Source organism: Mirounga leonina, unplaced genomic scaffold, assembly GCF_011800145.1.
Source record: "Mirounga leonina isolate KUSES-001 unplaced genomic scaffold, KU_Mleo_1.0 Mir_170, whole genome shotgun sequence".
NCBI lineage: Eukaryota > Metazoa > Chordata > Mammalia > Carnivora > Phocidae > Mirounga > Mirounga leonina.
The window spans coordinates 20,921,222-20,943,505 of record NW_023270433.1 but is presented as its reverse complement, the minus strand read 5'-3'; the positions used below and the strand labels follow the sequence as shown (position 1 = coordinate 20,943,505).

Below are 22,284 nucleotides of genomic sequence, written 5' to 3'. Positions count from 1 at the left end.
TTCCCCCCATTTCCTAGTCAAGGCTGAAATGCCGTTACATTTCTCTAGAAGAAACGGCATCAGGCCCTTGATCCTGCAGAAATGAGCTGACGAAAAAGAAGGCTGCAGCCGCCGTCAGATTCAAGATGGATTCCCAAGACCTGGGGAATTCAAAGGCGAAAAAAGGCATTTTGCAGTTCTCAGCAGACGTGGTAGGGCCACGCCTCCTTGGAATGAGGCTGGCAGGGAGGTGACAGCCCTAGGCCTGCTCCCACACCAGTTTCATCTCTCTCCCACCCCCCTCACGCTGGAAACGCCACTGAACCTCTCCCTCTGCCAAGCTGCCAGGAGCCCCAGAACTTGCTTGGGGGCAGCCCGGGGGGCGGGGCCAGGACATTTGCAAGCTCTCGGGAACTAGAACCCTTGCAACTGCATTGTCCTCTCTCGCTGGGGACATCCAAAGAGGCCCACCTGCAAGCAGCTCTGAAATCTAGCTCAGACTCTGCAAAGTACAACCAACACCTGGTCGCAGGAGTTCTTGGAATTCCGGAACCAGGACTCAGATCCTGTGGTTCCAGACAAACACCGGATAACCGCTGAGACCCCAAAACGTGCTAAGCCTCTGCCCCAGCTGAAGTTCGCTGCTGTTCCTGTAGCAAGTATGATGCTTAGAGACACTCAGTATCATCGAGAAAAGTCCCCCATCAGCTTTTACGAAGTGATAACCCGAGACCTCCAAAGGAGAGGTCACGAGAATGACTGCCCTCAGATACGGGCCTTCTTTTGAAGTGATGGAGGTATTCTGAAATTAGATAGTGGTGGTTGTTGCACAACTTTGTGAATATACTAAAAACCACTGAATTGTATACCTTGACAGAGTGAATTTGATGGCATGTGAATTATATCTCATTAAAAAAAAAGGGGGGGTCACTAAATAATTACAACAAGTAGAAGAAAGAGAAGCAGAGTCAAGATCAAGATTTTGTTCCAGGAAGACTGGCTCTTATTAGGCTGACATCTCTTTGGCTCTTGCATAAAATATTTCTTTCTTCTTCTCCTCCTCCTCCTTCTCCTCCTCCTTCGTATTTTTTTTAAAGTCAAATGCATCCTTGGGAACTCGAGTGATAGATACAATGATAAACGTTTTTCCCCAGCCAACTCCCGCAGCCTTGAAAACACAATTTCGGGTATCATGTCCTCCAGAAAGTTCCCGGATCCCTTCCCCACTTCCAAGATAAGAGCCCCCAAGGATTCCAGATCCCCTAAGTGCCCTTTGCTCACCTATGACTAACACCTTATACTGAAATTGGCTGTCTGCCCTCAGCTCCCACTGGCACCGCCTTGGCACATGAGAGGTATGTGAGAAATGTGTCCTGACCGAACTCAACACCCTATCACCATCTTGTTGGGCTTCTTAAAAATGGGCACGTGATGGGATGAGCACTGGATGTTATACTGAACCTATGAATCATTGAACATTACATCAAAAGCCAATGATGTACAATACCTTGGCTAATTGAATTTAAATTTAAAAAAATTTTTTTAATTCATACTTTTTTTAACGCATCTACTTTAATTCTGCAGCACTGCACTTCTGCAACCATATAACAAGCCATTTGCTACCAAAAACAACAGTGTATCATAAAACATTTTCTCAGAGGAAATGCAGTTCATTCTTGCCAAGAATAAATCAAGTGGACCCCATGAGGGATTTCTACCTCGGTACAGGTCAAGAGGGAGAATGAATCAGAGCATCAGAATCCGTGCTTCCTGGTGGGTAAGGAGATAAAACATGTTCTCCTCTCCCTTCCTTTTCCCCGAAAACCTTTAAATATCACAAAGCTTTTAAGCAGAGTCATTAAGTCTATGCAAAGCCATCCCAGAACCAGGAGTCTTTTCCTGCCTTTCCTCTTCCTTACTGTTCCTAGATTTTCTTAGAAAACCCAAGAGCTATAATGTCATGACATGCTGTACACAAAGTTCAGTCAAGAGTTTCAGGGCCCACTGAAAATTAGGATTTTGCCCACCCATTGTATTCAACCAACATGTGCCCAAAGAGTCAGAGCTGCTGAGATCCAAAACGTTGCTCTCCTTGCCCCGCTGATTCCTCTGAGAGGTTAAGTCCCATCTCTAACCCAGCACCACTCTGAGCTCCCGGAAGCCAACATCACAATGCCCGCCCCCCTGGGCCCTTAGTGCGCAGTGTGCACCATGGGGAGCGCCAGAGTCACCCCAAGAACACCCCAGCTGGAGTGACAGAAACCTGCAGATGGTACACCATCTCTGAGAGCCCCTCCTTGTTTGGTAGAAAAATGTTCAAATGCACAGAACAAGAGAAAGAATATTCCGGTGAACTCCCACAGACCCACCCCCCCACCCCCAAGACTGAACAACTCACAGTTTGTCAGTTAGGATCCTTTAGAGATCATAATAACACTAGATACCTCATAATACCCCTAGATACTTCAGCATGCATCTCCCAAAGTGAGAATATCATCCCCAGTATCACGATGCCGTGACGCCAGCTAACAAAAGTAACAACAGTTTCCTAACACTAACTAATACTCAAATTTCCCTCGTGGACCTTCTGAAAGGAGAGTCCCTCCCTTAAATGACACCCTGTCCCGGTCCTGCCCTCTCCCTCCTCCACAGGCCAGACACCTGTCCCGCCATCGTGGCGGCCCCCTCCTCGAGTACCTGTGCAAAAGCTGCCATCATTGGGAATGAATGTTTTGTTGTTGTTTGTGGCTCGATATCCTTCGAGGCAAACACAGTAAAAGCCTCCGAGCGTGTTGTGGCAAGATGTGTGGTTTCCGCAGACCACAGCAGCTCCAAACTGGCACTCGTTTTTATCTGTTGAAATGTTGAGACAACACACAGAAAGGGCTATCAATCCATACCATGTTCAGCAACCCAGACTGTTCTCCTGTGCTATAGACTCGGGAGTTGCTATTCCGTGACAACATCTCAAGGGTCTATTTCCCCAGCCTCTTCTCTTTCCACGATGCTTCTCAGACTGCAGGGCGTGGGACCCTGGTAGTCGTGCGCTAGGTGTATATGAAACCACAAGAGAGGGGCCCCTGGGTGGCTCAGTCAGTTAAGCAGCCGACTCTTGATTTCGGCTCAGGTCATGATCTCAGGGTCATGAGATTGAGCCCCACATTGGGCTCTGCACCGAGCACAAAGTCCACTGAAGTTTCTCTCTCCCTCCACGCCCCCCTACCGCCCCCCGCACACTCACGCTCACTCTAAAATAAATAAATAAAATCTTAAAAACACACACACAAGAGAAACCCAACATCTTAATCTGAACATCATCTTATTTGAAGATTGGGAGAAGGGGACTGCACATTCCCCCATCAACCGTGTTAATCTGTCATTATATACTATTCCAGCTCTGTCTTCCAAGCTGCATACTGTTATTCTTTTTCAATTTCTCCATATTCAAAAAGATCTTGGGAAAGAAACAAATCCAGGAGCATCCCATTTTTCCAGCTCAGCTAGCCATTCTCTTGCTTTTTTCATGAAAGGCAGACCAGGACGATTTTACATCCAGTGATTAACCGGAAAATTTGTTACTTCTGAGTTACCAGGAAACACAATGGAATTAGTGCTTAAGCCTCATCCGGGAGCAGAGCTAATATGGTGGCAGGAACAGCTCCTGCTAATCGTCAATGACCCATGTGAATAATATTAGTCACCCAGTGAGAAGGAGCTGAAGTATACGATGCCTGATGAGTCTGCAGAGGCCTGACCTGAGTATTTTTAATTCAGTCATTTGACATAGATGTCAAATGAAAGTAAATCTCCCTCCTGTCTCTGTCCTGTAGCTCAGGGCTTAGCGAACCTTTTCTGTGATGGGCCCGTCAAAGGTCTCCGGTGGCAAGTGTTCACCCATGCTTTTGGAACACAAAGCAACCACAGACAATAAGTAAACAAACGAGCAATGCTGTCTTCTAATAAAACTCTATTTACAAAAACAGGCAGCGGCCAAATTTGGCCCGCACGCCTCTATGACTCTGCTCTGGCCTCTACCATCAGAAGAACTCCTGTGACCAATTTCTTATGCATTCTTTCAGAGCTGATCTCCCCTGCTGGTGGTTTGGTTTGGTTTTGTTTTGGGGGGGCGGGATCACCAATTTATGAACTGGAGTTTTTTCTGACTGTTAGTGTTTTACTGTTCACCTCTCACAACTGCACTCAATTCCTGCCAACTCCCTTTCTCAAAATCTGGTGTTCCTTCCTCCACCGCCCCCCATTCTCCTTATAGGCGTTACCTTTTGGAAAATGTAACTGAACACAGAACACACTTCACTGTTAACACTGTCCGTGTTGAGATCTGCCTGGGAGCTGAGAGAAACAGCCCTCAAGCCACAGCCTGGCCAAGTGTCCAGCCCAGCTTATGAGCACTGCACGGGGCTTTCGGACACAAGTCCATAATGGCACATTCCAGTCCTTGGCTGTTATTTCTGAGATAGGGCCTCCCCTGCAGACTTCACCAGAAGGGACAGTGGGTTTGTAGAGAATTCTAAGTTTCTGAGGTCTCTTGACTGCAGACCACGTTACAGCACGTGGGGCACACAGGTAATGTCACCTGTGACCTGCGGTGTGGTCTCAGAAGGCCACGTACTGGGCGCCTGGGTGGCTCAGTCGTTAAGCGTCTGCCTTCGGCTCAGGTCATGATCCCAGGGTCCTGGGATCGAGTCCCACATCGGGCTCCCTGCTCGGCGGGAAGCCTGCTTCTCCCTCTCCCACTCCCCCAGCTTGTGTTCCTGCTCTCGCTGTCTCTCTCTGTCAAATAAATAAATAAAATCTTTTAAAAAAAAAAAAAGAAGGCCACGTACTGGCGTAGGCAGTGTCTAGTGTCCGCGAGCAAGCACCACATAAATCAATAAGCTCCTTCGCCCCATTAAGAGAAGTTCCTCTTCAGAAGTCCAAGAGCAATCAAGAGTGTGGTGAGCTTCCGCAGGAGGGGGACTGCCTTCGGGGAGGGAGCAGAAAAGGCTTGTTCGTGCTCAATTCCAACCTCATTTCCAAGCCCCTGCTAGCAAGCCGTGGGAGGAGAGGGGTTCGAGAGATGCCTCAGGAACCTAGACTGTAGGGTAGCCACAATTCTCCTGGGCAGAATCCCAAAGAGAGAGGGTCGGTGGTGGCACAAATCCAGCCCGCAGGAACGGGCGATGGTGTGTGCCTGTGAAAGCTCGTATCTGCGAAGGAGAATATGACTTTTGGAACTGGGAATTTTTATTTTGCTTTGGGAAGAAAAAAAATCCAAAGATATCACAAGGCTGTATACACCGTCAGTGCACAACCGCAAGGCAAACTGTCGGTATTTGCACTGCACGTAACAAGGCTGCCGGGAGGACGCCGTGATCCTCCTAACGTTCACTACTACAAACGTGCCGTGAGGTTTTCCCTCTCTCCGAATTGGGCTTGAACCTGGATACTGCCCGACTCTCACGGCACGGAGGAGACCGTGAAGCCAAAAAATAACCTCAGTTACTTCCTAAAGGTCTTTGTATTCCTTTAAGGCACCCAAGACCCCAAAGGGCTACAACTACAAAAAATTTTGAGAATGGATTCTGGTAGACATAAGACCCAAAGCAGGACTATTTCACTAGTTAGCCAGAAAGTCCAATAGGCAACTGTGTTTTGTCTCTCCTCAGGGTACTAATACAAATCGTTTGACATCAGAACAACCAAGAGAAATTAAGGAAGGCAATATTCACTCAAATTGTTAAGTTAAACTCAAGACTTGAAACAGATTTCAAATTTGTGTTGGGTCAGAGAATTTCCAGAGATTCAAGTTCAATGTCCCTCAAACACGAAAGATACTTCCTTGGAAAGGCTGCAGAAAGGCTACATCCAAACACTAAAACAAAGGTGTATTATAATGGACAAAACTTCTTGTAATAAAAACATGTGAACAAAACAACGTTTTCCCCAGAAGGACGTTAGCTCTTTAACACTAGGGAATCTCGTTACTTGATTCAACTTTTCAACTTCACCCAGGATTCAGAACTTACCAATACAGTAAGTCCTCCCATTGCCCACAAATCCATATTTGCAAACACACATCTTCATCCCTTCTGTTTGCTTGCAGGTAGCGTGTTCATGGCAAGTGGCACAGATATCTAAACCGGAATCATAAATTGTAGATGAAGGAAAAGAAAAATTCAATCACCTCCTCTAGACAAGTCACATTTTGGGTAGTAGACATTTACAATGGAGAAGCAAAATTTGAATAGCAGAATTATAAAAGGCAGAGCTGATCCCAACCTTAAAAACCTGCAAAGGCTACTCACTGCCCACAGAGTAAAGTACAAATACCTCTACCAGGCAATCAAAGCTCTGAACAGTCCCGACTCTAAGCTAACCCCTCCAAGCCTCACTGTTTCCAAACCCAAACCACACACAATATTCTCTAGGGAGGAGGCTGACTACCCCTTCCCATGCACGCTGTCCCCTGTCCTACCTCATGCCGCAGTCACGATGTGCCCTTCAAGTAGAATGCCTATCCCTCCTTCTCCGCCCAGCTAGCACCCATTCCTACTTTAAGATTCACCTTAAACATCACATTCTCCCTGGTATCGTCCCCATTCCTCCATTCTTGTGAAAAATTAAATTCCTCTGTGCTCCACTAATACTCGCATATTCCCACGTCAGCCGTGTTAATTTGTCATTATATACTGTTCCAGCTCTGGCTTCCAAGCCGCAGATCGTGCATGAGCTTCTCCCCCAGGACAGGGATCATGTCATTTGCCCATATATCATCATGCCACAGTATAAACATTCAAGATACTTTTACTGACCGACCGGATAAAGGAACTTGCAGTCCTACTTGCCACAACTCAAAAAGCAAGTGGAAGGGAGAAGAGCTCATCTGTCTATTACCCCATCTGTGTTTCTTTTAGGGAAAAACTGAATGTGTTTAAAATGTCAGTGAGATGAACAGCCAGGTCCCAGCAGATGACCAGATCCCAATTACTTCGACAGGCAGCAAAAATGTATGAGGCCAACACAGACAAACCTACCAGAGGATGACTGATATATGGCCCAAGGTCAACCAAGGACGTCTACCCGAGGCTACGTGGGCCGCCATGCTGTCCTCTCAGTGGAGGATTTTAGGAGAGGCCCTCGTCAGGAGAGTCTTCCAGCGTGGAATTCCATCTTCGTCTTGGCCCCACGACTACCCAGGTAATAAAGACTCAGCCCTCAGGTTGCTCTAGGCAACTGAGACAGGGAGATTTCCAAGTACAGACAGCCCCTGACTTACAATGGTTCGACTTACAATCTTCCAGCTTTACAACGGTGCAAAAGCGATACACGTTCAGTAGAAAGCATACTTCAAATTTTGAATTTTGATCTTTCCCCGGACTAGGGATATGCGGTGTGATCCTCCCCCGTGAGGCTGGGCAGTGGCAGTGAGCTCCAGCCCCAGCCAGCCACGCGATCACAGGGGCAAACAACCGATAAACTCACAACCTTTCTGTACCCGCACGACCACTCTGTTTATCACCTTCAGTATAGTATTCAATACATCACATGACATAGTCCACACTTTATTATAAAACAGGCTGGGTGTCAGGTGATCTTGCCCCACTGTAGGTGAACATGTGTTTTGTGCACATTTACGGTAGGCTAGGCTGAGCTATAATGTCTCATAGGTTAGGAGTATTAAACGCATTTTCGATTTATGAGATTTCCAAGTTATGATGTAACCCAATTGTAAGTTCGGGAAGATCTGAACTGATTGTTAACCATGCCTGCTTTTTCTTTCTTTCTTTCTTTCCTTTTTTTAAGATTTTTATCTATTTGAGAGAGAGAGATAGTGAGAGTAAGAGGAGAGGCGGGGATCAGGGAGAGGGAGAAGCAGGCTCCCCGCTGAGCAGGGAGCCCAATGTGGGGCTCTATCCCAGGACCCTGGAATCATAACCTGAGCCGAAGGCAGACGTTTAATCATCTGAGCCACCCAGGCTCCCCCTGCTTTTTCTTTTAAAACAAATATAACACAGGGCGCCTGGGTGGCTCAGTTGGTTAAGCGACTGCCTTCGGCTCAGGTCATGATCCTGGAGTCCCGGGATCGAGTCCCACATCGGGCTCCCTGCTCGGCAGGGGGTCTGCTTCTCCCTCTGACCCTCCCCACTCTCATGTACTCCCTCTCTCTCATTCTCTCTCTCTCAAATAAATAAATAAAATCTTTAAAAAAATAAAATAAAATAAGATAAAAAATAAAACAAATATAACACAGAAATGAGACAAACCACTGTTTATCCCTAAGTAATACTAAATTAACCATGGAATATTTACAAAATTTATTATATCGCAGACCATTAAAAAAAATGCAACCAAGTGCAAAAAAAAGTAGAAACTGTAGAAGTCATACATGACTACCATGTAATAATGTAATAAGACTACAAAATAAAACATAAGACTAGCATTCCCAAAAGAAACCTACTTGGAAACTACAGAACACTCTCCTAAATAATTCTTGGGACAAAAAGGATAGCCAAATTGAAATGTTTGGGGGCACCTAGCTGGCTCATTCGGTAGAGCACGCGACTCTTGATCTCGGAGTTGTGAGTTTGAGCCCCACGTTGGGTGTGGAAATTACTTAAATTTTTTTTTTAATTGAAATGTTTAATACTAGATATAAAAATGTATCCACTCTAGAAAAAGTTTTTCATGTTTTTGTACTTTAAAAGACAGAAAGAAAAGCAGGCAGCCCGAGGGTGGGGGGAAGCCTTAGAATTTTAACACAAGAAATTTGGGGGGGGAAATTCCTTAAAAAGAGGCAGCCAGGGGGTCCTGGGTGGCTCAGTCGTTAAGTGTCTGCCTTCGGCTCAGGTCATAATCCCAGAGTCCTGGGATCGAGCCCCGCATCGGGCTCCCTGCTCGATGGGAAGCCTGCTTCTCCCTCTCCCACTCCACCTGCTTGTGTTCCCTCTCTTGCTGTCTCTCTGTCAAATAAATAAATAAAATCTTAAAAAAAAAAGAGGCGCCTGGGTGACTCAGTCAGTTAGATCAGGTCATGATCCCAGGGTCCTGGGATGGAGCCCCGCATCAGTCTCCTTGCTCAGCAGGGAGTCCACTTCTCCCTCTCCCTCTGCCCCTCCAGCAACCCCCCCGTCCCCCTGCTCGAGTTCGTGTGCGCTCTCTCTCTCTCTCATGCTCTCTCAAATACATAAAGTCTTTAAAAAAAGAAAGAAAGAAGAAAGGAAGGAAGAAAGGAAGGAGAAAGAAAGAAAGAAAAAGAAAGAAAGAAAAAAGAAAGAAAGAAAGAAAGAAAGAAAGAAAGAAAGAAAGAAAGAAAAAAGAAAAAGAAAGGAAGGAAGAAGAAAGAAAGAAAGAGAAAAAGAAAGAAAGGGGGCGCCTGGGTGGCTCAGTTGGTTAAGCGACTGCCTTCGGCTCAGGTCATGATCCTGGAGTCCCGGGATCGAGTCCCGCATCGGGCTTCCTGCTCAGCGAGGAGCCTGCTTCTGCCTCTCTCTCTGCCTGCCTCTCTGCCCACTTGTGCTTTCTCTCTGTGTGTCAAATAAATAAATAAAATCTTTAAAAAAAAAAAGAAAGAAAGAAAGGGAAAATAGAGGGTTTGGGGGGGTTGGGGGTCAAGAATTAGTAAAGAAACAAAGTATTAGAAATTACATCCAAATTCTTGAAAAAAAAAGTTTCCCCAAAGTCAGTGCATCATAAAGACCAGCAGCAATGACTCAAGGGTACTGGTTAGAGGAACAAAGAACATATGCAAACACATAACATTAGGAATATGAAAGAGCTTGTAAGAAAAAAATACATAAAAGTTTTTTATTACAGATGAAAGACTTGCAGTTAAACATTGCAGATTTAGTACACTCTCAAAGCTCCACCTCCCCGAATGACATCAAGGACCAGAAAGGTATAAACTCTGGCAGACAAGATGACAGCAGATGAGGATGTCAACAATATTTCAGAAGAGGGAAGAGAATGGACATACAGGAATGGTTTGAGAGGAAGAACTAAAAGCCGGCCCCAAAGGCAGGAATTGGGGCCACTGAGTACTTCAGAAGGCAGGTGTCAGGGACAGGACTCAAAGTTCAAGGAACTAGGTACAAACAGGGATAAGGAGTAGGTAGATACCCCATTCTCCTCGTTAACCCTGGCATAAGATGGAGTTTACATCCTGGAGGATGTAAACCCTGGAGGAAATGGACCAGAGAGGCCCCTGACTATAGGGGCAACAGGCAGAGCTGAAGTGAGAACGGGTCGCCGTACCTAAATGTCCATCAGTGCGGAGTAAATATACGTAACCATTTTAACATTTTAACACATAACATTTTTAAATGGTGCCACAGGACACTATCAATTCATAATCACACGCAACCAAAATCCTGGAAATACCCTTTAAATAACAGATCCTGGGTGAAGTCCAATAAATCCAGTGTGACCAACCATATAATGATGAACACTCTCCCCAGTGTGTACATATAGTGCAATAACAAAACATAAATACCATATTTATGAAATCATCAACAACAGAATGGTAAAATGTTTGATTTTTTTTTCTAATATGGAATATTTGTCTTTTTAAAGATGGCAGCATTTATATACGTCCAGTACCAGAAACTTACCTCAGATGGGAAAAAAAAAGGATTATTTCATTCAACTGTTGAGTGAATCTAATAAACACACACACAAAATTAAGAAATGAAGTAGTGCCACCCACTCAGATAAATTAACGGAAGTCCAGTCTGAATTAGTGAAGGACAGAATGTAAAGTTTTTTAAATAAATTGAATTAAGTTCAAGTTCATTCAATAAACAGAACCAAACAAAATAAGGCCTTGTAAGAAGGCAGCCAGATACAGGGGAAAAGCAAGCACTGGAGCTGAGTGTCAGAATTAGATCCTAAATCTAGCCGAGTCTAATTCATTGTACAACCTTTAACAAATCACTGAACCTCTCTGGATCCCAATTTTTTCATCTGTAAAACAAGGGATTTGGGCTTCTCAAATTTTAAAGGGCATTCAAGGGCATCTGGATGGCTCAGGTCATGATCTCAGGGTCATGAGATCTCAGGGTCCTGGGAGTGAGCCCCCCATCAAGCCCCACTCAGCAGAGAGTCCGCTTGTCTCCCTCTCTCTGCCCACCCCCAACATTCTCTAAGATAAATACGTAAATCTTTAAAAAAAAATGTAAAGGGCACTCAAATCACCTGGGGCTAGTGCTAAACCGCAGGCTCTGATTCAGGGTGGGGCCCTGCATTTTGCATTTCTAACAAGCTCCCAGGGGAACCACATTTTGAGCAGCAGGAGTTAAGTGGCCTCCAAAGTCCTTGTCCCCTAATCGGCAGACACTTCATCCTTAGGGTACCTGTTTTAAGGACCCACTAAGAATAATTCAGCAAGCTGTAACCCCAGAAGGACAGTATTTGGCATGTTCGGCTCAATAAATGTCTGTTCCCCATACTGGCAAAAAGAGAACATGTATGCCAGGCTACCAAAGGATTCTCAGACCACTTGCAGGAGGGAAAGCAGTTTCCAGAGGAAGAAGGGCCTCAACTAGAGCTTCTTACTCAGCCATAATTAACCATCTGCAGGGCCTTATATGGCAGCTTCTGAGTTCTAATTGCTTGAGGGACTAAGTAGCCTCTTGTGGGGGCGGGGGAGAGGGGGCGGAGGTCCTCAGGACAATGACACAACTTATCCTAAGGAAAGGGGCAGGAAGTACAATCCTAATCCAAGAAAAGACAGGGCGGGGAGGATTGCTTCTAACCACACAACAGTCTCCACCATTCACCAGCCCCTAGCTCAGTTAAGAATCACCTACAGAGGGGCGCCTGGGTGGCTCAGTCGTTAAGTGTCTGCCTTCGGCTCGGGTCGTGATCCCGGGGTCCTGGGATAGAGCCCCGCGTTGGGCTCCCTGCTCCGTGGGAAGCCTGCTTCTCCCTCTCTCACTTCCCCTGCTTGTGTTCCCTCTCTCACTGTGTCTCTCTGTCAAATAAATAAATAAAATCTTTAAAAAAAAAAAAAAAAAAAAAGAATCACCTACAGATGGGGTGACTACTTTGTCCCAGTTTTTTTTTTTTTAAGATTTATTTATTTATTTATTTATTTGACAGAGAGAGATAGCGAGAGCAGGAACACAAGCAGGGGGAGTGGGAGAGGGAGAAGCAGGCTTCCTGCCGAGCAGGGAGCCCGATGTGGGACTCGATCCCAGGACCCTGGGATCATGACCCGAGCCGAAGGCAGACGCTTAACGACTGAGCCACCCAGGCGCCCTACTTTGTCCCAGTTTTAATAATAAAAGTCCTGTGACCCAGAAAACCCCTCATTTCAGTGCAAACCAAGACAGCTGGTCACCCTACCTGGAGAGCCTGTTAAAACAGAATCCCCAGAGATTCTGATTCGGTAGGTGTGGGGTGAGGCCTGAGAATCTGCATTTCTAAGAAGCTCCCAGGTGGACCACACCACTAGTCACATTGCAAGTCTAGTTCAACCTCAAGGTCTTGAGTCAGAATCCTGGGGAAAGAAAAGGCAACACTGAAGATGTTTTTCACCAGGCCGAGACTGATGCAGAGCATAGCTGCACCAAGGTGACAGAGATAATAACCCAAGGAATGGAAATTCTCCAGGCCAATAGAAAGATCACAGTGTCTTTGCTACATAACCTGAGGGGAAGAGGGTGCGGGAGGGCATCTTCACACGTGTATCAAGGAGCACTTAATTTTGTCATCAGCAGACTCTGCTCAGGAGAGCAGAGAGGTGGCTGCCATGTAGTGACTGAGGGAACTATTGCAGAGGTGAGGAACCCCCACCCCCCTGGCCTAGGGATACCTAGAATTACTGGCAGAGAAACAGGACAGTGGGCATTCCAAAGTCTAGATGGACAAAAAATACTAAATACTCTTTGTTACTATTATTGTACCCCCAGCAAGGACGACCTAGGTCCACTTCCCTTCAGCACTCTGTATCAACTAAGCCAGCTAAAACCACCACCGAGAGAGAGGGCGAGACAGGTTTTGGTACGTCCACCGAGGCTGGGAGACTTCTCTCTTGCTCCCTGCTTTGGTGATCTTAGGCAAGTTAACCTGCCCATCCTCCAGTTTTAATCTGTGAGATGGAATCGTGTTGTGAGGAGTCAGTGAGAAATAGGAATGCTGTATGAGCTCGAAAGCACTAGGCAAAGGGCTAATTTACATGAATATTTATGTCTCTCTCCACAGATATTGTTATTATGGCTGGAAACAGGTCACGCGAGCGGCAGGGCCTGCTACTTGGCCCGGCGGTTCCGAGCAGGGATAAGAGAGACAAAGGGGGTACAATCCCGAGCTCCACCACTGGCTAGCTGTGTCGTCCTAGATGGGCCTCTGTGCTTCAGCCTCCAATAAATCTGAATATGAGGATAATAAAAACCCATCTCATGGGCGCCTGGGTGGCTCAGTTGGTTAAGCGACTGCCTTCGGCTCAGGTCATGATCCCGGAGTCCTGGGATCGAGTCCCTCATCGGGCTCCCTGCTCGGCAGGGAGTCTGCTTCTCCCTCTGACCCTCCCCCCTCTCATGCTGTTTCTCTCTCTCTCTCTCAAATAAATAAATAAATAAATAAAATCTTAAAAAAAATAAATAAAAAGTGAAAAAAAAAAACCCACCTCATGGCTGTGGTGAGAAATGAGTTAATACACGTAAAGCAATTACAATATGTTAGATGCTATTGTAACCACTCGGCAACTCCGTTAATGACTAAATGAAGGTACTGACAGCAAGCCAACTCGCACGTATACTAACGAAGAGGGTGATGGAGAGCTGCATTCGCGCAAAAACCTGAAGCAATATCTTTGTGTAGACAGATGCCTACCCTATTCGTGGCACTGACATTCTAGGATCCATAATATCTTAATTTACATAATCACCCCCTGCCTTCCCCACATCCTCCCAGCGTTCTGGGTAACACCTGACACAGACCTTGGAAGCTCAGCGTCCTCCCCCCTTCGGGCCTGTTCACCTTCCCCTCCTCCCCTCCACACACCACGTAGACCTATACCTCAGCCTGGACTGGGGGCTGGCCGCCCAGGCAGGCTACTCTCGCTTGGTATTTCAATATGCAAGGAAGAATTTAAATGAAATAACAGCACACGGACTTCGACGATACAATGAAGAGGTCTGTCCACTGTCAGGGGAAGAAGGTGGTTTAAAAGCACAAATGGGGGCACCCGGATGGCTCAGTTGTTAAGCGTCTGCCTTTGGCTCAGGTCATGATCCCAGGGTCCTGGGATCGAGCCCCGCATCAGGCTCCCTGCTCAATGGGAAGCCTGCTTCTCCCTCTCCCACTCCCCCTGCTTGTGTTCCCTCTCTCACTGTGTCTCTATCAAATAAATAAATAAAATCTTTAAATAAATAAATAAATAAATGCAGGCACAAATAGAGTGCTTGCATTTATTTTTTATTTTTTACTTTTTTTAAGATTTTATTTATTTATTTGACAGAGAAAGACACAGCGAGAGAGGGAACACAAATGGGGAGTGGGAGAGGGAGAAGCAGACTCCCCGCCGAGCAGGGGGCCCGATGCGGGACTTGATCCCAGGACTCCAGGATCATGACCTGAGCCAAAGGCAGTCACTTAACCAACTGAGCCACCCAGGCGCCCTGGAGTGCTTGCATTTAAATCGTAATCTAATCCCCAGCTATTCAGTCAGACCAGACAAAGGCACTGCACTTCCTTCATGAGATCCTGTCTCTCAGGATAACCTTGTGGAGATGTGTGGAAACGGAGCAGATGACCAGAAGAAATGGGCAAAGGGGGCCAATAACTCAGGAAGAGAAAGCATTCCCCAGTCTTCCATATTATGTAAAACTGCATTGTTCTTAAGGGACTGCATCAAATTCCAGAAATGGAAGGAACCTGAGAAACCTTGAATTCTCTCCTCTCCCCATGCCTGACAAACAAAACAAAACAAAACCATAGCCTCTGCTTTAAAATCCCCCAAGATAGAGAGTACTCTACTCTCTCAAGCAAGACGATCCTTGCAGGGCATTGGGAATCACCATAGATTACTCTTCCCTACCCCAACCCAGGACTGACATTCCCCGTCAAGAACCTGCAACCTTGACTTGTGTAAGATGGTTAGATGGAGCCCTCGGCTTCCTTTTGCCCTCTTGTGTCCACTTTCCTGCTTGACCAAGACCAACTTCCAGCGGGGCCCCCCCACACGTGGCCTCCAGACCAGGAACCAAGCCTCACTAAGTGCCCCAATTTCAAAGCTTTTGTGTTTTGAGTTAAGCAGCTTTTCATTTAGGCCACACTGTCGGTTCACGTCCAGCACGTCACCCACTAACGCGTTCCTCCCACCTGACGCACACTCTAAAGCCAGCGGAAAATGGTTTTTTTAATCCATGCAATTAACTTCCCCTGTCTCCTCTGCAGAGTGAAGGCCAAGAGGCCACTTGGTACCTGGGGCTGCAGAGACAGAGGAACCCATTTTAGGATTGGACCAGAAAGCTGAGGACACGCCCAGGGCCAAGACCCCGGCAGCGGAAGACAGACCCCAGGGAGGATCTTCTCCATCAGCTTGAATCCTGCTCCCTTACTTTGAGCAACTGTTAAGTCACTCCAAAACAACTCACTCCCCCTGCCACGTCTCCTCTTTCCCACCTTGAGCAGTGACTCCGGATGACAGAGTGAGGAGCAGGCCTATGAAATGCAGGACTGGTGATGTCACGTGCACGTTCTACAGCAAGATCAACTCCTCCAGGCCTCTCCACCATCATCACTCCCTCCCCCAAGATTCTCAAGGCCTCTGCCTGTCCTCCTCCTTCTGGCCTTCCCAACCCAGCCCGTCTGGAGCCAACACGTCCCCAGCCACTCCTGACTCAGTGCCATGCCTGACAAGGTTAAGAAACAGGACTGACTGGTTCTACCTGTCCTCGCCCTTTCCCAACCTTCCATTCCCCCACCCACCCACCCCCCAACACCCTCCTGCTCTACCAACTATGCGTCTCACACTTCCCTCACACCCAGGCCATCTGACTTCACCCACTCCACTCTCTCCTCCCTGAAACATCTTCGGGAACGATTCAGTGTAATTCAGCCCACGTTACCAGTGAGACACTGAATGGACGCACAGACAATGGCCAGGCCATAGATAAAAACAGAACTCGGACCCACGCGGAAGGACTGGTTTTGAAATACGAAGAGCCCTCCCTAAGCAGTAAGACCCAAATGGTCAGGACTCGCTCGCTCCCAGCGGGCTTCCCTGATTGTTGCCCCCGCTTCGCACGTAGGACCAATCAGAGAGAGCCAAGTACGCTCCCCCAGCCAATCACGCAGCATGTGGGCTGATGGGACGCCACCTCCAGCTTCTCCAGCCCCTCCAGGCCAGCAGCCTCCGGCCTCGCGCTGGGGGCACACCGGAAGCCTGTCCCCTCTGAGCCGCTCTCAGGCTCTCCGAGTGATGCCGACTGACTCGCCTGCGACAGCAAACTCTGGATAAACCCTCGCCTGTTCCCATTTGGGGGCTCTTCCTTTCCTTTCATACCACATTCCTAATCCAGGCCACAGCCCCCGACTCACATGAAGCTCGTAGTCTAGTAAACAGCACTATGCAGTGGGCGCCTGGGTGGCTCAGTCGTTAAGCGTCTGCCTTCGGCTCAGGTCATGATCCCAGGGTCCTGGGATCGAGCCCCGCATCGGGCTCCCTGCTCCTTGGGAGCCTGCTTCTCCCTCTGCCTCTCTCTCTCTCTGTCTCTCATGAATAAATAAATAAAATCTTTAAAAAAATAAAAAAATAATAATAAAATGCAAATTAAAAAAATATTATATAAAAAAAGAAGCGTGTCGAGCAAGGGCCCCGTATCAACACGTACGCGTGCTGGTGTATGCTAGGATGCATACAAATACGTGTGCGTCCTACAAATGCGGTACAGAGGCACGGGCGACGAATCGCTGGTGCTGCAGGGAACTGACAACTTCCCAGGAGGGAGGCCAACTGGGCTGGTTTTGAAATACGAAGAGCCCTCCCTAAGCAGACAGCTGTGGCGAAAGGGAAGAGCGGTTCTTCTCATTCTTCGCCTCCCCTCCCCTCGCAGAGACTAAGCTTTCCCCCTCCTAGACCAATTTGGCTTTCGGACATGCTCCATTAAGTACCGCATTTATTTCTGCATCTTTAACGTCCCCGTCTCTACTGAGTAATGCCCTTCACACTGCGGTGTGCTTGTGCTACTTTACCAAAACCACCACCCCGCAAAAAGAAGAAGAAAAAAAATTCTTGCCCAGACCTGGCCAGCCTAGCTGAATGCGATCTTCCCTGTGCTTCTAACTTCAAGAGTATCTTTAAGAGCCAACCAACATCTCTGCACTCACCAGAGCCCTCTGCATCTGGCTCTCGCCCTCCCTGCTCCGCCAGCCCTGGCCCACGCTGACAGAGCCACCAAATCCAGAGCTTTTTTCTCAGTCTCCACTCCCACAGCTCCCCTTCCTCTGGCTTCCTTGGACACTTGACTGGCCCAGTCCTCCTCCCCACTGTGTGGCCACTCTCTTTCTCCTCCATGTGCACCTACCATAGAAAATGGGTCTTCCCCCAAAATCTGCCCTGGGTCTCCTTCCTCTTTACCAACTTAAAGTTTTCAAATGACCACCAAGTCTCCCATCACTGGCACGCACCTCTTGTCCACAGTCTTAACTCCCTGTTGACTTCACCTCTCCAGAAGCCCTAACATCACCTCAAATTCAGGATATCCAAAATGACTTCTCTTTCTTCCCAAATCTTTTTCCTCCTCCTACACAACCATATATCCAAGTCACCCAGGCCCCAAACCTTCATGTCCCCTTTCTCTTCTGTTCACTGGCAACTTAATGTCCGTTGTTAAGTCCTTCGGTTCCATTTCTTCCTTATTATCTGCGTTCAATCCCTTTCTCCTGCTGCTCTCTTTACGGTGGGCCCAGTCCTCAGAACTTGCAGGCCAGTTATTACAACTTCCTCAATGGTTCTAAGCCTCCAGGCATTCCCCACATTGTCCACTGGAAGGAAACCTACCCTTAATAAAACCAGATTCTTCAAGGTTGTAAATGAAGAAAGAGTGCCTACATAGGGAGAGGAAGCTCTACTGGGCACCCCTGACTTCCATTTACCAAAATTCACCCAACAGCCTTTAAGTAGTAGCCTTTAGGTAGTTACTCTGCTCCACCATCTTAACCTGGTAATTCAATGGGACCATGTGGGACTGTTGCCTAGGCTAGAGAGCTTTAACACAGATTCCAAAATAGGTCCCAAGCATCTACAGGTTTCTTTGCACACTGCCTTGGGAGACCAAGTCAGGGAAGGAAGTTAGAAAGCCTACCAGAATATCTGATGTACAAAAATGGCCACCCCAGAAGGTTGAGCCAGCAAGAGAAACACCCACCAGTGGTGGTAAAAATCCAAAGATGAAAAGAAATTTGAGGGAACAGGAGTCTGAGCCACAAAATCCACCCCCCCCAATCTCCCTACATGGAAGTTCCCTTCTATTTCAGGATGAATGATTTTACTAAAAAAGCTGGAGAGTTTCCTTACACCCACTTTTTATATCACTCCCTGTACAAAAGCCTGCAATGACTTCTAATGGCTTCCCACCACCCAGGAACAGCTAAGTCTAAATACCTTCTTCGTCTGCCAAGCAAGGCTTTCTGCCTTCTGGTTAATCCAATCTGCTTTTCCACTTCCATTTCCCACCCATCTCCTACATACCATAGGCCCCATGCTTTTATACCTCTATGTGCTTCCTCACACTGTCCCTTCCATGTGGAATTCATCCATTCTGCCTATATTTATGGAGAGCTCACTGTCCCCTCTGCTATGAGCTGGGATGCCTTTTCCTCACCTTCCCATATCCAAATATTACCAAACCTGTTGGCCCAGTTCAAGAGTCATCTCATCCCTAATGCCTTCAGATTCAGCAAGCTAGAATGAATCTTGCCCTCCTCGGACCACTTACACCTTCTCAGGGCACCTAGGGCATTCTGCCTTCTATTACGGTTACTTGGGTAAGTGGGTAAATGCCACCTCCCCTACATGTTTGCATCCTACCACCTGTGCCAACGCGTTCCAATTGCCTGGAAATGGATGATTTGCTTGTCTGTCGCCTCCAGAACAGGAGCTCAATGAGGGCCAGCGCGGCGACCTCGCATCCTGCACAGGAATTCAAGGACCATCTGTTGAATGAATGACTTGATTAAGGAATGCTTTATTCCTGTAATCTTCCTTGCACTTCTTTCTCACCCCATTAGCATCTGGTTCTTCATTTAGGAGAAAAGAATGAAAAGGTAGAAAGAAAATTGCTTCGGGTCAAGAATTTGTCGCGCCAAAGCCACAGCAGAGCCGGAAGCGTGACAGTGCAGCCGGAACGCCCTTCCGCGCCCTTCCGCGCCCTTCCGCGCCCTTCCACGCCGGGCGCGGTTCTCCCCCGGGGCCCCGGCTCGCGCCCACCCCCCGCCTCGCCCCAGGTCCGGGGCGCCGAGGGCGAGGCCGCCTGAGACAGGTGCCCCACGCAGCCTCCCCCAGCGGCCCGGGGCGGGGGCGGGGAGCCCCTCCTGCCTCCGTGCGCCCCGCCTTCCCGCGCCCCAACGGCCCGAGCGGGCCCCACCTGCGCTCCACGCCCGGGCTCCGCGCCGGCCCTGCCCGGGGGCGGGGAAGCGTCCCGGGCGCGCCCGGCGTCGTCGAGGGCCCAGCCGGGGCACCCAGCCGGCGCCCCCGCCCCCGCCCCCGCCCCCGCCCGCACTCACCGTCGGCGCCCGGCGCTCGGCCCCCGCCGCTGGCCAGGCCGAGCAGCAGCAGGAGCGGCAGCAGGCGGCGAGGCTGGCGGCCCGCGCCCCGGGGCCCCCGGCCCATGCCGCCGCCGCCGCCGCCGCGTCCCTCCCGGCGCGCCCGCGACTCCTCCCGCGGCCCCGAGGCGCCGAGATAAGGCTGCGGGCGCCGCGGGGAGGGGGCCGGCCCGGCCGCTTCCGGCGCCGCGCTGGGGAGCGGAGGGCGCCGCGGGGTCCCGGGGAGGCGGCGGGGCGTGGGCCCTTCCTCCCGGCGTGGCCTGCGCTGCCCGCAAGACGCTCATTCGCTGCGCGCCCCTCGCTCGCTCGTGCACCTGCTGCGCGCCCGGCACGCGGTGGCCCGGGGGACACGGCGGGCGGGGCGACAGGGTCCGCATACTCGGCGCGGACATGCTGCAAATAGGGACAGACATCCAGCACATAATGACATAGCTGACCCTAGAGTCCCGGACCGTGCCAGGACGAAACGTCCACCGTGCTGCAAGCATAAGGGACGATTGGGAGATCCGAGGCTCCCTGGGGCTCAGGGGGGCACCCCGGGTGGCAGAGGAGGAGGGGTGAGGGGCAAAGGAGCGGGAATCTGAGGAGAGAGTACTGGGGGTGAAGTGGCTGGTGCTCCAAGCTCAAGGTGAGAGGGCAAGAAGCCAACGGTCCAGTCCACCCAAGGGCGACAGACGACCAGGTGACCGGATTGCACGGGGCGACGGAGCCGTGGTGGGGGAGGAGCTGACAGGAGTTCTGCCGCACGGAGGACATTCAGCTTGGGGCTTCGGGAAGGCTTCTTGAGGAAGTAAGCGAAGACCCAGAGGATGCAAAAGACGTGGGAGGGGAATCTAAGCGGTGAGAAGGGCTTATACAGAGAGACAGGAACCCAAGAGCTCAGGCTAGAAATGGGGAGGGTCTCCTTAGAGTGGGGACAGATGGTTGGAGAGAGGCATTAAGCTGCAGAGATAAGGACGACCTCACAAACCAAGGAAAGGAGGTTGCTCAGAGGCTGTAACAGGGTTTTAAGCAGAGAGTGACCTCACCAGGAAAGGCTCCCGTGTCTGCTCTGTGGGATTGGGACTGGGGCTAGGGAGGCGGGAAGACCAGCCTGCGGCGGCTGCAGGAATCCAGGCAAGAGAGGACCCGTCCAGGAGCACGGCACTGGCAATGAGAAGTGGCAAATGAGAGCGGTATTGGGTGGAAATCCCCTGGATTTTATGACCAGTAGAATGTGCACGAGAAAGAAAGAGAAATTAGATGTCACCGAAATTTCTGGTTTGGGCAGCTTGGTGGATGATGGTGGTGGAAGTCCCTGAGATAGAGACCCAAGGGGACTATTTGCAAGTTGGGGTAGGGAGAGGCTGGGAGGGGGGATAAGTTCCAGTTTGAAGGCTTTGAGCTTGGCATGTGTGTCCAAGAGCAGGGCCCCCCTACTACTTCTCCCATAGCCTCACTTGCTTTCTCTTTCCACCATGAGCCTGCCCTAAATCTAACCACCCGTGAACACACCCATATAAGGGCCAAACTTGTGCAGCCTTAAAAAGAAGTTAAAAATAAACTGCCTCGGCTCCTTTGCAGCAGGCTTTCTTGCTAATTATTTTTTGTTCAGCAAAGATAAGAGCCTGCTTTGGGGAGTAGTAGATGGGCAGTGGGGTTACAGGGGTCTATCCTCTATAATTTGGACAAAGTTTTTGTTAAGCTCAATTCTTCACACACTTTGAAACCATGTCATTGTTTCAACAAAAATACATTCATTTAGGACATTGTTAAGCCAGCCTATACTTCTCACCCATGTCCCCTGCAGAGTAAATAAGTTTAAATGTATTTGTGTGTATGTGTGTGTGTATATATACACATATTTTTTTAATTGGTGATATCGGGGGGAAATAGTCCAAAACGTGGAAATGGGCGAGTTTACTGGGTCTTTCCAGTGGGGTGCTGGGTGTTATAACCCTTCTGGGGATTGTCTAATTCTATAGGGTTGTGCACATTTGATGGACTTTTTATTTTTTATTTTTTTTAAAGATTTTATTTATTTATTTGACAGAGAGAGACACAGCGAGAGAGGGAACACAAGCAGGGGGAGTGGGAGAGGGAGAAGCAGGCTTCCTGTGGAGCAGAGAGTCAGATGCGGGACTCGATCCCAGGACCCTGGGATCATGACCTGAGCCAAAGGCAGACACTTAACTACTGAGCCACCCAGGCGCCCCGTGATGGACTTTTTATTAACGAAGCTATTTTACAACTCTGTAGGTAGGGGTAGAAGATCACTTGCAGAAAATTGAGAGTGCAAAAGATTCTTGTCCATGGCAATGCAAATTAATTTTTCCAGTAGAGGTAGAAGTGATTCTTCCCATGTGAAAATAAGATAAATCTAATAGTAAGATTTTGTCTTATATGATGTCAGCCGGTTTCGCATTTAGCAAATTCATCTTATCACACCTAACAGATAAATATATGTGTATGTATAGTATATTCTTCAAATTTTCCTTGGAACCTTGATATCTTACTAGTACTCCTTTGAAGTCAACAGCTTGCTGAGTACCTCATGAA

At 48.7% G+C, this 22,284-nt stretch overlaps 1 protein-coding gene across 1 annotated transcript in view; it reads right to left on the bottom strand.

The window, feature by feature from the left end:
• Positions 1-19,834, bottom strand: part of SUSD1 (sushi domain containing 1) — a 126,643-nt gene extending 106,809 nt beyond the window's left edge. The window contains exons 1-3 of the mRNA XM_035016061.1: positions 19,708-19,834; positions 6,006-6,113; positions 2,677-2,832 (exon numbers count right to left, since the gene is read on the bottom strand). Coding sequence (XP_034871952.1) covers positions 2,677-2,832; positions 6,006-6,113; positions 19,708-19,813 — 370 coding nt within the window. The 5' untranslated portion in view covers positions 19,814-19,834. The remainder of the gene's footprint in view (positions 1-2,676; positions 2,833-6,005; positions 6,114-19,707) is intronic.
• Positions 19,835-22,284: the final 2,450 nt, after the last annotated feature.